The following is a 17,545-nucleotide window of genomic DNA, read 5'->3' on the forward strand; positions in this document are numbered from 1 at the left end:
CTAACAAAGCGGCTTCCTCATGACTTCGACCTCCTCTAGTAGCATCCTCGGTCGGTGGCAGGCTCTCCCGCTTTTGCGACACCTGGCTGCCACAAATAAAAGACCGCTGGGTGAGAGACATTCTGTCTCACTGTTACAAGATTGAGTTCACCTCCCGTCCCCCGACTCGATTCTTCAGGTCATTCCCGCCTCCCTAGCGAGCCGAGGCTCTTCTGCAGGCGCTGTGCACTCTGAAGGCAGAAGGAGTGGTGATCCCGGTTCCTCTTCAGCAACTGAGCCACGGTTTTTACTCCATCTTGTTTGTGGTCCCAAAGGAGGACGGGTCTTTCCGCCCGGTACTGGACCTGAAACTGCTCAACAAACATGTAAAACCAGACGGTTCAGGATGGAATCCCTCCGCTCCGTCATCGCCTCAATGTCCCAAGGAGATTTCCTTGCATCGATCGATATCAAAGATGCTTATCTCCACGTACCGATTGCTCCAGAGCCCAGCGCTTCTTGCGCTTCGCCATAGGAAACGAACACCTGCAATTCGTGGCACTGCCGTTCGGCCTGGCAACAGCCCCACGGGTTTTTACCAAGGTTATGGCTACTGTAGTAGCGCTCCTACACTCGCAGGGTCACTCGGTGATCCCGTACTTGGATGCTGATCAAGGCACCCTCTCAAGAGGCATGCCAACGCATCCTCGACGCTTCCCTGGAGACTCTCCAGGGTGTCGGGTGGATCATCAATTTTCCAAAGTCAAATATGACACCGGCCCAATCGCTGACATATCTTGGCATGGAGTTTCATACCCTCTCAGCGATAGTGAAGCTTACGCTGTTCAAGCAGTAGGCACTACAGAAAGGGGTACAATCTCTCCTTCAAGGCCAGTCACACCCCTTGAGGCGCCTCATGCACTTCCTGGGGAAGATGGTGGCAGCAATGGAGGCAGTCCCTTTCTCGCAGTTTCACCTGCGTCCCCTTCAATGGGACATCCTACGCAAATGGGACAGGAAGCCGTCGTCCCTCGACAGGACCGTCTCCCTCTCTCAGGCGACCAAAGCTTCCCTTCGGTGGTGGCTTCTTCCCACTTCGTTATCGAAGGGGAAATCCTTCCTACCCCCATCCTGGGAAGTAGTCACGACGGACGCGAGTCTGTCAGGGTGGGGAGCGGTTTTTTCCCCACCACAGGGCTCAGGGTACGTGGACCCAGCAAGAGTCCTCGCTTCAGATCAACGTTCTGGAAATACGGGCAGTGTATCTTGCCCAGAAAGCGTTCCAGCAGTGGCTGGAGGGCAAGCAGATCCGAATTCAGTCGGACAATTCCACAGCGGTGGCATACATCAACCACCAAGGCGGCACACGCAGCCGGCAAGCCTTCCAGGAAGTCCGGCGGATTTTGATGTGGGTGGAAGCCACGGCATCCACCATATCCGCAGTTCACATCCCAGGCGTGGAAAACTGGGAAGCAGATTATCTCAGTTGCCAGGGCATGGACGCAGGGGAATGGTCCCTTCACACGGACGTGTTTCAGGAGATCCGTTGCTGCTGGGGGGTGCCGGACGTCGACCTCATGGCGTCCCGGCACAACAACAAGGTACCAGTGTTCATGGCACGGTCTCAAGATCCCAGAGCTCTGGCGGCAGACGCCTTAGTTCAGGATGGTCGCAGTTTCAGCTCCCTTATGTGTTTCCTCCGCTGGCACTGTTGCCCAGAGTGTTACGCAAGATCAGGACCGACTGCCGCCGCGCCATCCTCGTCGCTCCAGGCTGGCCAAGGAGGTCGTGGTACCCGGATCTGTGGCATCTCACGGTCGGCCAACCGTGGACACTACCAGACCGAACAGACTTGCTATCTCGAGGGCCGTTTTTTTTTTCCATCTGAATTCTGCGGCCCTCAACCTGACTGTGTGGCTATTGAGTCCTGGACCCTAGCGTCTTCAGGGTTATCTCAAGACGTCATTGCCACTATGAGACAGGCTAGGAAACCAACGTCCGCCAAGATCTACCACAGGACGTGGAAAATTTTCCTGTCGTGGTGCTCTGCTCAGGGTTTTTCTCCCTGGCCTTTTGACTTGACCACTTTTCTGTCCTTCCTTCAATCTGGACTGGAAAAGGGTTTGTCGCTCGGCTCCCTTAAGGGACAAGTCTCAGCGTTCTCTGTGTTTTTCCAGAAGCGCCTAGCCAGGCTTCCACAGGTACGCACGTTCCTGCAGGGGGTTTGTCACATCGTTCCTCCTTACAAGCGGCCGTTAGAACCCTGGGATCTCAACAGGGTTCTGATGGTTCTTCAGAAACCACCATTCGAGCCAATGAGAGATATTTCCCTCTCACGACTTTCGCAGAAAGTGGTTTTTCTAGTAGCAGTCACTTCTCTTCGGAGAGTGTCTGAGCTAGCAGCATTGTCGTGCAAAGCCCCTTTCTTGGTGTTTCACCAGGACAAGGTGGTTCTACGTCCGGTTCCGGATTTTCTCCCTAAGGTGGTATCCTCCTTTCATCTTAATCAGGATATCTCCTTACCTTCTTTTTATCCTCATCCAGTTCACCAATGTGAAAAGGATTGGCACTTGTTAGATTGGGTGAGAGCACTCAGACTCTACATTTCTCGTACGGCGCCCCTGCGCCGCTCGGATGCACTCTTTGTCCTTGTCGCTGGCCAGCGTAAAGGGTCACAGGCTTCCAAATCAACCCTGGCTCGGTGGATCAAGGAGCCAATTATCGAAGCCTACCGTTCTGCTGGGCTTCCGGTTCCCTCAGGGCTGAAGGCCCATTCTACCAGAGCCGTGGGCGCGTCCTGGGCTTTGAGGCACCAGGCTACGGCTCAGCAGGTGTGTCAGGCGGCTACCTGGTCGAGCCTGCACACTTTCACGAAGCACTATCAGGTGCATACCTATGCTTCGGCGGATGCCAGCCTAGGTAGACGAGTCCTTCAGGCGGCGGTTGCCCACCTGTAGGAAGAGGCCGTTTTACGGCTCTATTATGAGGTATTATTTTACCCACCCAGGGACTGCTTTTGGACGTCCCAATTGTCTGGGTCTCCCAATAGAGCGACAAAGAAGGGGGGAATTTTGTTTACTTACCGTAAATTCCTTTTCTTCTAGCTCTAATTGGGAGACCCAGCGCCCGCCCCTGTTTTTTTGTGTACACATGTTGTTCATGTTGAATGGTTTCAGTTCTCCGATATTCCTTCGGATTGAAGTTACTTTTAACCAGTTTATAATTCTTTTTCCTCCTTCTTGCTTTTGCACCAAAACTGAGGAGCCCGTGGGAGCACGGGGGGTGTATAGGCAGAAGGGGAGGGGCTTAACACTTTTGAGTGTAATACTTTGTGCGGCCTCCGGAGGCATAGCCTATACACCCAATTGTCTGGGTCTCCCAATTAGAGCTAGAAGAAAAGGAATTTACGGTAAGTAAACAAAATTCCCTTCTTTTTGGGGGTTTTTTTATGCAAAGGACTACGCGTTTCAGGAGTACTCCTGAAACACGTAGACCTGTGCATGACAATAAAAAAGACATTAATCAAGCATTATTTTTGGAGTGGTAAATAGCACGGAATACAACCCGATTCCCCTTCTTATCATCCTAAGAAAAACTCACAAAAATACATATAAACAGTCATATACAATGACTTAGATAGATATACACATAATACATGCGCACACAAACACATTAGAGATATTATTAATATGGCAGAGCAGCAGCCTTGCTCACCTTTCCACTTGTCTCCTGTCCAGCTCCTCCCAGGCACGTGGCAGGGCACGCTGCTTGATGGCCGTTACTTTACACCGTGCACTGTGCTGCTGTGTCTTCTAGCAGTAACGCTGCCAGGCCGGCACTGCTCCTTTAATTCTGTTTGTGTGCTGGCCTGGCAGTGACACTGCTATTAGACATAGCCATACAGTGCACACTGAGACTGTTATATATACATAACAGGAGACATGGGGGCTACAGTATATAAATTACAAAAGGGTCTGGTGGTAAATACACCACTGGGGCGCCTAGACATCACTGGGGCATTACGGGGGCTATTGGGGGACAAACATTTTTCTTGGGCCAGTGGGTGGGATACACATACTGGGGATGTTGGAGGCATACATATACTTTGTGTGGAACCAGAATGCATTGCGTGCTAACTCTATCCACGGATGAACCCCGTCCTGCAACGCATGTGCACTCAGAGTTCAGTAATGAATGCTGCATGCTCATGCTTTGTGGTTTTAAAAGGCCCGCAACCAACAAAATGTGGCTGCTGGCCCGAGCACTGCAGTACCTGGGAATCTGCCCAGGGGGGGCTCAAAAAAGGTGGTGACCTCCTGCCGACAGCTGGTGCCTCATCCCCACCCCGTCTGTACAGGGCACTGACACTTGCCCAGGTGTGCCGGGTGCTGACGCCAACCCTGCTAATGAGCATATGTAGGGCATCCTCAATCAGAAGGTGGAGGAGGGCAAGGTCTCTATCATCCATCAGCTCCGTGATGTCATCATGGAGTAGTGGAAGAGGATCCAGTGTCTCCTGTGAAGCTTTAGTGAATGCCCAAGAGAGTTAAGGCAAGGCTTGAAAATAATGGTGACTTCATAAAATCTTGACACTTTGGGCCCAATTTGGCCATTTTCACTTTGGGAATGGACTCAATTTTGTTGCCAGTGGTTTAGACATTAATGGCTGTGTGTTGAGTTATTTAGAGGGCACACCAAATTTACACAGTTATACAAGCTTTACACGGATTACTTGACATTGTATCACAGTGTCATCTTCAGTGTTGTGCCGTGAAAGATATAATAAAATATTTACCAAAACGTGCATAAATCTGATACTGTATCTCCTTATCTCTAGGCATGTATTTACTAAAGTGTGCATTTTGAGAATATTTGTTACGTTTTTTCTTCATCAGAATATTTTCCATTTTCTTTGATTACAGCGTTTTTTGACTATAAAGATGAGCCAGGATTTCCAAAACCACCGTCATACAATGTGGCAACATCACTCCCCAGTTATGATGAAGCAGAAAGGAGTAAAGCAGAAGCCACAATACCCTTGGTTCCTGGAAGAGTAAGTCTTCAAGTTTAATACTTTATTTTACTGACCTCAATTCTTGGAATTTTGGCTGTTCTTCATGGTATAGAGTAAAGGGAGTGGCTAAGAAAAGCTAAACATGGGCTAGATGATTATTATAAAATGACTGGCCTTTTATATAGGTAGCCTTGAGAATGCTTTAGGGACACTCCTGCAGGTATGGGGTTAATCTGCAAGTTAATAGCGAACTTAACCAGCTAGCAGCCGGCATTTAGAGCCCTGCTTCCAGGAGGAATTGAGCTTTAATTCCTCCCGGCAGTGTTCAGCTTCCAGACATAGAGGTAGTGCTGGAACGGGTTCAGTCACCGCTCTGTGTATAGTGAGTGGAGGCTGTAACAACGTCCTCGGCACTGACTGACAGCTAACTAATGCGGAGCTGGCTGTCAGTCAGTGCCACGGGTGCGGTTACAGCCGCCACTCACTGTACACAGAGCGGTGACTTAACCCATGCCAGCACCACCTTTATGACTGGAAGCTGAATGCTGGCGGGAGGAATAAAGTTAATTTCCTTCGGCAGCTGGGATCTAAATTCCGGCTGCTAGCTGGATCAGTACACTATTAACGTACAGATTAACCCCATATCTTCAGGTTAATAGCATTTTAACACATGACCGGTTCCCTTTAAGGTGAATCTGTTAGTCTGAAATATTGGCAGGATAAATCACAGAGGTTACAAAAAACTACAGTATCTGTAAGCCTGGAAACACACTTGCGAGTGACTTGCATCACATCACCCGGCACAGCCAGCTTCTCTCCTGACAGGAGCGGGTCGGCTGCATGTATTTCTTTGCAGCTGAGACGCTCATGTCCGGAGAGCGTCATGACGTGCCGGGTGATGCCATGTGAGACTCGCGTGAGTTGTGCACTAGCCATTTCCACGTTTGACTATGGCCTTACTCTGAAACACTGGGATGTTTCAAAGGAAAAGCAGATGGAGAAACTAGTCCGGCACGGTGAGAGTAGTCTAAGACAGTTTTGATTCTCTGCAGGGTTACTCCCTCCGGCTTCTTATCTCCTAGCTTTGCTAGCTTTTTCACCTGTTTGTTTGTAGGGGAGACCTTTAAACTAAGCCGAACTGAGCACTGAGAAGCCAGAGGTAACTATCCTGCCATTGCCTAGCTTTTCCTGAGCCTAGCTGATTTCTTAGGCTGAAACATAGATTTCTGTGAGCGCTATTCTGTATTTATGTTGCCCAACATCCCTTTGATGAAGGAAAAGATGTCCAGTGCTCCTAGGGAGCTGCACACCATATAATGCCACGCACCACTTTCATAGCTGTAGCAGTTGTGCCATGTTCATTCTTGCAAATTCAAGCATTTTCTTCCGTTTTCTCCTATAGTTCTAGGCTATGTGCACACGCTGAGTATTGGTTTCAGAAATTTTCGGTGCGTTTTTGATGCAAAAAAATGCATGCGTTTCTTCCTTGCATTTTTCATGCATTTGGGGTGGAGAAAACACAGGCAAAAATGCTACAATAATTGCTGTGCTGCAGTTTATTTTCTGCACCAACTCTTCAAGGGAAAAATAAGTAACTGTGCACAACACTTCAGGATTCACAGGGACTCTGCTGGCATTGGGATAGGCATGCAGATTTGTGACCAAACTGCACCCAGAAGCGCACAGTGTGCACATAGCTGTAATGTGTTATATTGATAGTGAAGACTTCTTCCTTGGGTTACTGTCTTGTTCTAATAAGTTACTTTCTATATCTGGCAGGATGACGATTTTGTGGCGCGGGATGATTTTGATGATGCAGACCAACTAAGGATAGGAAACGATGGAATTTTTATGCTCACATTTTTCAGTAAGTATGTAGATTGAGATGTCCTATGCCATGCTCCTTGCATTTTATTGCTCTAAGCCATTCCACACTTGTAATGTGTTTGTCACCTGTTGGGGGGCAGATGCCGCCTGTGCTCCGCTCGCTGCTGTTTAATGCTTGATCTGCCCCTGTCTGTCTCCGACAGAGGAACTTTAGGCACGTGATACTTCCTGGGCGCCCATTACACCTCCCTCCACCCAACTCTGATGGATTGCCATGGCAGTTGGGACCCGGTTGAAGTCCACTTCTGTGAAGACAAACCACGGCACGTGGTTCACAACTGACTGACTGTGGTTTTTGTGATAGACTGCACTAATGCGGTATTGCAGTACATAGAAAAAGCAATCAGATGGTCAGTGCTGGTTCAAGTCCAGTAAAAAAAAACCCCAAAAAGTTAAAAAGTAAAAGTAAAAAATTTGAATCTCCCTTAACCCCTTCACGACCATGGACGGATCTTTCCGTCATGGATCGTGTCCCGGTAAGCCCCGCCCCCTGCCGCGGGCAGGCGGCGTGGATCGGCACACATCAGCTGTTTTCAACAGCTGACATGTGTGCCTACATGTTCCGAGTGGAATCGCATTCCACCCGGAACATTAACCCCTTAGATCTCGCTGCCAAAGTCTGGCAGCGAGATCTATATGCGCGCGGTCATGTTTTTTACTTACCGCTGCCCCCTCCGGACGTCACGTGAGTGATCACGTGACGTTCGGTGGTTGCCATAGTAGCACAAGGTCATGTGATGACGCCTGCTGCTACTAAGTTTCACTTTCGTTTTTCCTCGGCACGGAGCAGAGGAAAAAAGAAAGTGACTATTTATGCTGTTTACACCGGTATAGCTGTGATCAGCAGATAGCGATCAGCAATCGGATTGCTGATCGCTATAGCCCCCTAGGGGGACTAGTAAAATAAAATAAAAAAAGTAAAAAAAAGTTTTAAAAAATTAAAAAAAAAAACAAAAAACCTAAAAGTTCAAATCACCCCCCTTTCCCCCCATTGAAAATTAAAGGGTTAAAAAAATAAATAAAATATACACATATTTGGTATCGCCGCGTTCAGAAATGCCCGATCTATCAAAATATAAAATCAATTAATCTGATTGGAATTTTTTTGCCACTACACCGTTTACCAAACGCCAAAATTACGTTTTTTGGTCGCCGCAAGTTTTACGCAAAATGCAATAACAGGCGATCAAAACGTAGCATCTGCGCAAAAATGCTACCATTAGAAACATCAGCTCGAGACGCAAAAAATAAGCCGTCACTGAGCCATAGATCCCAAAAAATGAGAACTCTACGGGTTTCGGGAAATGGCGCAAAACGTACGCCACTTTTATTGGATAAGCTTGTGAATTTTTTTTAACCCCTTAGATACAAGTAAACCTATACATGTTTGGTGTCTACAAACTCACACCGACCTCAGGCATCATACCCACACATTAGTTTGACCATATAGTGAACACCGTGAATAAAACATCCCAAAAACTATTGTGCCATCACACTTTTTTTTGCAATTTTTCCACACTTGGAATTTTTTTGCTGCTTTCCAGTACACCATATGGTAAAACTTATGGTTTCATTTAAAAGTACAACTTGTCCCGCAAAAAACAAGCCCTCACATGGCAAGATTGACGGAAAAATAAAAAAGTTACGGCTCTCGGAAGAAGGGGAGCAAAAAACAAAAACGCAAAAACGGAAAGTGCCCCGGGGCTGAAGGGGTTAAATAAGGATCGCAGCTCCCCTCAAAAGAGAAAAGTGATCAAAACATTGTTTATACCACAATATAATATAAAAAAGTCAGCTTATATCCAAGAATAAGCCTCACACGGGCCCATCAGCTGAAACATGGAAAAGTCATGGATCCTTTATAGATCTGGTCATTGGTTTTTTTATTGTGAAAATATAACCTCAAAAATAACTATTTTTCACCATTTTTTGGAAGTTTTTCAAACTTTTCAGTCCATTGTATAAGAATAGATGGTGGCATTCAAAACTGCAGCTTGTCTCCCAAAACACAGGGGACAATAGAAAAATAAAATAGCTATGGAGGAAAAAATAAAAGCGCAAAACCCCCAAAACAAACCAAAAATAGGCGTAGTGGGGAGAGGTTATAAAGGTTTGTGTGTTAAATGTGAGGCAGAAAATGTAATACGTCTTGTAGCAGTCAGTGTGGGGAAAATCCGCAAGTGACGTCACCCAACTTTGGTGACATCAGCGGGGTCTCAGCATCTGGACGCATGGCCATCATGGCAAATAGATGCTTGTCCAAAGTCTCAGAAGGAATAAAAAGCCAATAGTAAATATAAATTACATCTCCCGTCTTGTCCTGTCACCTCTCCTGACGCCTGTTTAGGAAATAACTGTTTCCACTAAAAGAGTTTTCCCGGCTTATCAAGAAAGTCTGCAGTTATGCTATGTGACTGCAGAGTTGTGAATCCTAACGTGCAGTGTGCGCTGTCCAGATTCTCCGGTGCACATGGCGAGATTGAGCAGTATGCATACTTTCAATCACATTCTGACTAGACGTGCGTGGCCTTACTTAATACACTTGTATGGAGTGAGACCGCTCATGTCTAGTTGGAATGTGGCCGGGAGCATGCATATTGTGTAATTGTGCTCACATGAGTGCTCGATCTCGGGCACCGCAGAATGTGGACAGCGCATGCTACACGTTAGGATTCACAACTCTGCAGTCACATAGAATAATGGCAGACTTTTGTGAAAATGCCTTGACAATGTAAGACTGACAATGTAAGGCTATGTGCCCACGGGACAATGGACCCGTGGATTTTGTTGCGGAAAACCTGCGGATTTATTTGGATTTTCTATATAAATCCGCAGTTTTTAGCAAGTACAGACACTCCCCATGTTATCCTAACACTTAACTGCATGTCAATTATTTCTGCAGAATTACCTGCAGATGTCCCGCCTCTCCACTATGGAGTTAGAGGCCAGGACTTCCGCAGGTAAGTCGCACGAATGTCCGCAGGTTTACCGCAGATATTTAGCTGGAATCCCGCAGCTATGGATAACTAAGGATTCCGGGGATCAGCTGTGCGAAACCTGGGGACGTACCTGCAGATATATCCGCGGGTACATTGTCCCGTGGGCACATAGCATAACAGTTCTGCACCATTCTGTTGCTCTGTAATTTCTACAAATTTATGAAAACATTGACTGGGTTGGCTAGTTGGAGGGGTTTCTCTGTATGCTATGCATTGACTGGGTTGGCTAGATGGAGGGGTTTCTCTGTATGCTATGCATTGAATGGGTTGGCTAGTTGGAGGGGTTTCTCTGTATGCTATGCATTGACTGGGTTGGCTAGTTGGAGGGGTTTCTCTGTATGCTATGCATTGACTGGGTTGGCTAGTTGGATGGGTTTCTCTGTATGCTATGCATTGAATGGGTTGGCTAGTTGGAGGGGTTTCTCTGTATGCTATGCATTGACTGGGTTGGCTAGTTGGAGGGGTTTCTCTGTATGCTATGCATTGACTGGGTTGGCTAGTTGGATGGGTTTCTCTGTATGCTATGCATTGAATGGGTTGGCTAGTTGGAGGGGTTTCTCTGTATGCTATGCATTGACTGGGTTGGCTAGTTGGATGGGTTTCTCTGTATGCTATGCATTGACTGGGTTGGCTAGTTGGAGGGGTTTTTCTGTATGCTATGCATTGAATGGGTTGGCTAGTTGGAGGGGTTTCTCTGTATGCTATGCATTGACTGGGTTGGCTAATTGGAGGGGTTTCTCTGTATGCTATGCATTGACTGAGTTGGCTAGTTGGAGGGGTTTCTCTGTATGCTATGCATTGACTGGGTTGGCTAGTTGGAGGGGTTTCTCTGTATGCTATGCATTGACTGGGTTGGCTAGTTGGATGGGTTTCTCTGTATGCTATGCATTGAATGGGTTGGCTAGTTGGAGGGGTTTCTCTGTATGCTATGCATTGACTGGGTTGGCTAGTTGGAGGGGTTTCTCTGTATGCTATGCATTGACTGGGTTGGCTAGTTGGAGGGGTTTCTCTGTATGCTATGCATTGACTGGGTTGGCTAGTTGGAGGGGTTTCTCTGTATGCTATGCATTGACTGGGTTGGCTAGTTGGAGGGGTTTCTCTGTATGCTTTGAGCCCGTTCAGCCATTGCTGACAGTACCAGTGTGAACGGACACTCCCCTTTGACATAGGAAAAGTAATACCCCGTTGTAATAAACTCAGGAGAAATAACAGAGGAACGGCACAAAGCAGATTTATAGTCAGAGGCTTCAGAATTGTTATATTAGAGGAAAGTATGGAAGACAAACTGTGAGGTGCTTTTTAAATGTCTGTCTAGGATAAGAGGAGTCCCTAGTGAATATGGCCCATGTACAGGAGATCGTTTGGTCCTCTACGCTGACTGCTTATATTTATAGGGGTTTCTAGGATCAGTGAGCAGAGTTTGCCCCGGACACTGCACCAGATGACTGTGGGATTTGCTCCTGAATGGGACTGAGCTGCAATACCAGAATATCGCACACAGCCATGATTGCGGTTTCTTAAAATAAAACTGCCATTTTTGTTTTAGTATTTTTGGTTTTCTTAGGTGAAGCTTGTCATTTTTAATAAGGTGAATGAGTAAGGCTATAGTGTAACCAGTCCTAACATCTAAGTGTCCATGTTCCTTTCCCAGTGGCATTCCTGTTTAACTGGATCGGATTCTTCCTCTCATTCTGTCTGACCACTTCAGCGGCTGGAAGATACGGGGCTATTTCTGGATTTGGCCTCTCCTTGATTAAATGGATCTTAATTGTGCGAGTAAGTGTTGTTGAGGATCTTTTCTATTGTCTGAAAACGAAAGAATTTTGTAAAGCACCGCTCCATTTTTTTTTTCTTTTTGAGCGCTGGAGTGGTGCTCAAGTCCCGTGCTCCGGTCCTGGGCCTCATCTCATGCCTGTAACTTCAGAAATTACACCACAAGCTGTCAATGCAACTCTATGGGAGCCAAAACGAGGCTCTCATAGAGATACATTGATTTGTGACCTAATGAAACACTGGAGCTGCTGGCATGGTACAAATTGCCGGAGACCGACCAAAGTAGTGGCGATAGAAGAGGAAGATGCCAGGCGGAAAGTATGACACTGGCACCACTGCAGAGATGAAATAAAATGTGTATGGCATATGCTACAATGAGAATATTCAGCTCTTCAGTCACCTGGAGTTTAGTAATGAGGATCCTGGTGACCTCGTCCACAGGATATTAATCACAGAACTACATTTTCAGCCAATCAGCACAGAGGTGTAGACTAAGCATTTTTAAAATGTATTTAATATATGCAAATAAGTTAAAATGATTATCCCCTGAGTCACCATTACATGGCCAGGTATGTCAGTCATTCAGGTAATGAGCTGCTTGTCTCCTCACGTGCAGCATGTGTACTATAGCCGTCACCATCCCTCCTAATGCCGACACATAGTGTTGAACTAGAATAGGTGTTAGTCTGGACAACGTTTCCACATTCCATGGAGCTTCACTGATGTCTTCTGAATGAGGAGTCATTGTAATAACACATGCTGGACACTGCTGTGTGTTACAGATCATAAAGCAGAAAAGCGCGGCTGTTATCACATTATTATTAATGATGGGGATGAATTTTATCTCCTTTTAGAACAGGGGTGGGAAATTAATTTTCCTGAGGGGTCACATTGGAGACGATGAGAGCTGAGCAAATAGGCAGAATTATTATTTTTCGTTATTACTGTCATTTACAGTATGTATAATAATAACACACAGCAAATAAGATCACTATGCATCACTATGCTGGATTTTGTAATAAGTCAATAGTCCTGAGCGTTATTATTTTAGATTACGTTACATAATATTGAGAATTAAGCTTACTAGCTACTACTGCTAATACATGCTGCCATAGGGCTTATTGTAATGTGTGCTTCTCAGTAGCAGCTAATCAAATACATATAATTTACTGATGTTTCTAAAAAACAAAATCAGTAATTTATACTGCTCCTATTCAGCCCTTGTAGTTTGATCAACGGCCCCCCATAGAGTAGGATGTCACCCGCACAGACAATATTAGGCTCACATACACCGTATCATTCAGTATGATCAACCCACAGATCCACACATAGTATGATGACCCTCACAGCTTCCACATTCAGTACAGGTTCCGTACACAGTATGATGTGCCCATCACACCCCCCGCCACAGTATGATGTACCCTACAATTACCACCTCCTTGCCAAGCACACAGTATGATGGACCCCACAGTCCTCCCGCACACAGTATGATGGATCCTACAGGTTCCGCACACAGTATGATGTGCCCACCACACCCCTCGTCACCCTAGGTACCCTACAATCACCACCTCCCCCTCCCACACACAGTAGGATGAACTCCACAGTCCTCTCACACACAGTATGATGGACCCCACAGTCCTCCCACACATAGTATGATGGACCCCACATATTCTTCCCACAAGTGACTGACAATAATAAAAACAAATACTCACCGTTTTTACCCTGGCGCCCTGCTCTCATCTTTGCTGTGCAGAACCTTAATCTACTGATGTCATTGCGTCTGCTACTCTGAGTTTTTAGTCGCACAAACTGAAGGATGTAAGAGGGAGCTGATGTCTTCCTGTTCCAACTTTTTTTTTTTTTTTTTTTTGCGGCCTCCGCATCCCTAAAATGTGGATACCCTTGAAATTGTGATGCCTGATGAGAATATTGTAGGGCCTTTTAACACTGGACTTCGTGAGTTCACATGCATTTCACCAGTATTTCCAACTGTGGACTACACCAGGCCATGAGACAGACAGGAATAGCCAATGGGTCGGATGTGGCCTAAAGGCCGCAGTTTGCCCAGGTCTGCTGTGGAATATAATAATCTTCAATAGCTCTACAGATCTATAGTGGTGAACACATGCAGAATGTATAAGTACAATAATCCACTATAAATGTGCAAATGCAGATATGCCGTAGAAAAGTGCCCTGTCTAAATGTGCTAAAGGGATGGGCTGCTGAGTGTTAGAATTGTTGTTGTCATTGTTACTGGTACATAAAACAATAAAGTACTACATGAAGTACTCTAATATTTACTTCAATTACTGACCTCTCTATAAATCTCCACCATCTTGTGTGACACTGAATTAGGCGGGTTTCACATGTCTGCAGTTTATGGACAGTGTAGGGGTCACAATATCTTTTCACCAGAACTCAACACCTTCATGTATGTCTGGGAGACCAGGCCGGAGCCCCAGGGCCATCTCCATATCAAACACACATCATGAGTTACGGATGTGAGAAGCCTGCTTTACCAACTAAGAATGACTATGTTCACATGTGGTTAAAGCAATGGATGCGGTGTGCATTCACCACAATGCTGGCAAACCTCTAGTTTAGGATGCCACCCACTACTTCTCAAGAACATGGAGTGTGGACCACTGTAGAGCACACATCACTGTCATTCGTACAGCACGCCTCCATTTGTTACCTAGGAGAGATTATGTTGGATATTAATTATCCCTTAATACGGTAGTATAGGTGATGGAGGATACATTTTCAGTTTGGGTGGAGACACGCTTAATGGCATCTTTCCAGGCAGTAGAGTGTTTCATTATTGCTTACATTTTTTTGTCCTTTGAGATGGAACCATCAAAAAGGCAGAGAGACCTTGTAAGATTGCATTATATATGCCCAATTTGGCAAATATGATACTCACCTATTGTTATTGGTGGAATTATGAGAAGGGAGATTAAAATTCATTCACATACAAAGTGTAAGAATAGTAAAGGTACATTCACGTTGTGGGTTTGTTGGTTTTTTTTTTTAGTTTTTTTTTTTTACATACAGCTTGAAGCAGACCCTCTTCCAATTCCACATAAAAAACGGTGTGAATGTACCCTAGATTACACTGTGCAAATCAGGTTCAGATCTGTTAACGCTCAGTCATTAATGCAGAATTTGCCCAGTTAACTTCCAGACTGTGTGAAACAATTGAAAATGGTTATTTATGGCTTTTTAAAGGGAATCTGTAATCAGGTTTTTGCTACCTCTTCTGAGAGTTACATAATGTTGGGAGGTTTACTGGATGAAGCAGTTGTACACAGCTCAGAAGGCTAACTCCACCCACACCACAGCCTCCTGTGTACATTGTATATTGACAGTAAGCTGCTAACAATGTGGAGTGGGATTAGTGCACATGCAGACGTAGTCCAGGCAGTGATCCTCTGCTGATAAAACACTCATACTGAATCAACAGAACACATCCCTCAAATCATTCTCAGCCCCTACTTCATGCTTCCCTCAGACTACATAGCAAAACCCTGCTGACAGATTCCATGTAAGCTTCATTAAGATGTGCACAGACTGATGCACTGACTCTTAACCTGAACTTAACAGCCTCCTTAGAGTGTCACATTCATGTTAGGAGACCTGCATCCAGTCCGCGCATCAGTCTGGGCACAGACATCTTAATAAGGCTTGATGTGCAGGTTGAGCTGTAGATGTTGTGCCAACCATTTTTCTTACTGCCTCCCATCTCTTTTCCAGCCTTCTGCGTTCCTTTGTACGAAGGACTTGCTATAGCTAAGCCTGACCTCTAGTGGCGAAGATGTGCATAGCAAGTCTAGAAGTGAATTTAGTCCATAGACTGCCCATACTGTGTTAATATTCAGATATAATAAGTTCTACCCTTTGTGTACATGATAACATGCTGATTTTTCTCTTCCTACAGTTTTCTACCTACTTTCCTGGATATTTTGATGGACAGTACTGGCTCTGGTGGGTGTTCCTGGTACTGGGTAAGTATAAGTCTTCTAGTATTTTTACTCGATAGAAAGTGGAATTTTGGGCAATATATTGCAGCACAGTGACCCACTTTTACTAATAAAGGCTCATTTTTCACCAGTGAAACTGCTAAACTACTAAAAGGCATATCCTGCATTTGAAATCTTTTTCGCTTTATATGAGGATCTTTACAAGTTCACCACTAATTTTACACATTCTTTGATTAATAAGTTACATAGTTACTTAGGTTAAAAAAAAACTAAGTCCATCTAGTTCAACCTTCCTCCACCAGTTCTACATTTGGTCACTAAGTCACATATAACCAACAATGTTGTATGTACTGAGGAAATCATCCAGCCCTTTTTTAAAAGCTGTTATAGTATCTGCCATTACTACCTCTTGTGGTAGGGCATTCCACAGTCTGACTACTCTAACTGTAAAGAACCCTTTCCTATTTAGCTGCCGGAATCGCTTTTCTTCCACTCGCAGTGAGTGCCCCCTTGTCCTTAGTCTTTGGAAGAAATAAGTCATGTGCCAGTCCTTTATATTGACCACACATGTATTTATACATATAAATGAGATCTCCTCTGAGACGTCTTTTTTCTAAGCTAAACATATCTAACTTTTTCAGCCTGTCATCATATGGGAGGCCTTCCATTGCTTGTAATAGTCTAGTTGCCCGCCTTTGAACTGACTCTAACTTCTGAATGTCCTTTTTAAAATGTAGAGCCCAAAACTGGATCCTATATTCCAGATGTGGCCTTACAAGTGATTTATAGAGGGGTAATAATACGTTGGGATCACGGGATCTAATCTCTCTTTTTATACACCCTAGAATCTTGTTTGCTTTTGCAGCTGCTGCTTGACATTGAGTGCTGCTGCTCAGCTTATTTGTAATGAGAATACCAAAGTCCTTCTCCTGATCTGTAGTCCCAACTTTACTTCCATTTAATGTATACGCAGCTATAGGATTACTCCGTCTTAGGTGCATTACTTTACATTTATCAATATTAAATCTCATTTGCCAAGTATCTGCCCATTCTGACATCTTATCCAGATCTTTTTGTAATATTGTACTATCAAGGTCAGTTTTTAATATCCTACATAGTTTGGTGTCATCAGCAAAGACTGAAACTTTACTAACTTTACTAGCAATCCCATCCACAAGGTCATTAATAAAAAGATTAAAAATAATCGGTCCTAGCACAGATCCCTGCGGCACCCCACTGCTGACTATAGTCCATTTAGAGAATGTACCATTTATGACTACTCTTTGTTTCCTATCTTTTAGCCAATTCCTTACCCAGTTGCATATAGTTTCCCCTAGTCCTTGCTTCTGGAGCTTTAGTATAAGGCTATTATGTGGTACAGTATCAAATGCCTTTGCAAAGCCCAAATAAATCACATCAGCTGCATTAACAATATCCAGATTTGCGCTTACCCCCTCATAGAACCCCAACAGGTTGGTTAGACACGACTTATCGTTCATGAATCCATGTTGTCCGTCAGTTATTATATTATTTTCTGCAATATATTTTTGCATGTCATCCCTTAAAATGCCCTCAAAAACTTTGCCTACTACTGATGTCAGGCTTACTGGAGGGTAGTTGCCGGGATCCACCCTCTTACCTGTCTTAAATATCGGTACCACATCAGCAATCCTCCAATCCTGAGGCACCAACCCTGTTACAAGCGAGTCTATGAAGATGAGATACAGCGGTCTGTCAATTACTGAGCTCAATTCCCTCAATATTTGTGGATGAATGCCATCTGGCCCGGGGGATTTGTCAATGTTTAATTTACTCAGACGTAGGCGTACTTCTTCTTGTGTTAAATTAACATCAGGTGCTGAACTTTGATTTTTGACTTGCTGAATGATCCCTGGTACAGTCAGTTCCTTGGT

General features: G+C 45.1%; 1 protein-coding gene across 1 annotated transcript in view; it reads left to right on the plus strand.

The window, feature by feature from the left end:
• NDFIP1 (Nedd4 family interacting protein 1) overlaps positions 1–17,545 on the plus strand; it is a 77,626-nt gene that overhangs the window by 42,431 nt on the left and 17,650 nt on the right. Inside the window, exons 3-6 of the mRNA XM_075344588.1 lie at positions 4,902–5,032; positions 6,773–6,860; positions 11,531–11,655; positions 15,590–15,656. Of these exons, the coding sequence (XP_075200703.1) occupies positions 4,902–5,032; positions 6,773–6,860; positions 11,531–11,655; positions 15,590–15,656 (411 nt within the window). The remainder of the gene's footprint in view (positions 1–4,901; positions 5,033–6,772; positions 6,861–11,530; positions 11,656–15,589; positions 15,657–17,545) is intronic.

This window comes from Anomaloglossus baeobatrachus, chromosome 4, assembly GCF_048569485.1.
Source record: "Anomaloglossus baeobatrachus isolate aAnoBae1 chromosome 4, aAnoBae1.hap1, whole genome shotgun sequence".
NCBI classification, from domain to species: domain Eukaryota; kingdom Metazoa; phylum Chordata; class Amphibia; order Anura; family Aromobatidae; genus Anomaloglossus; species Anomaloglossus baeobatrachus.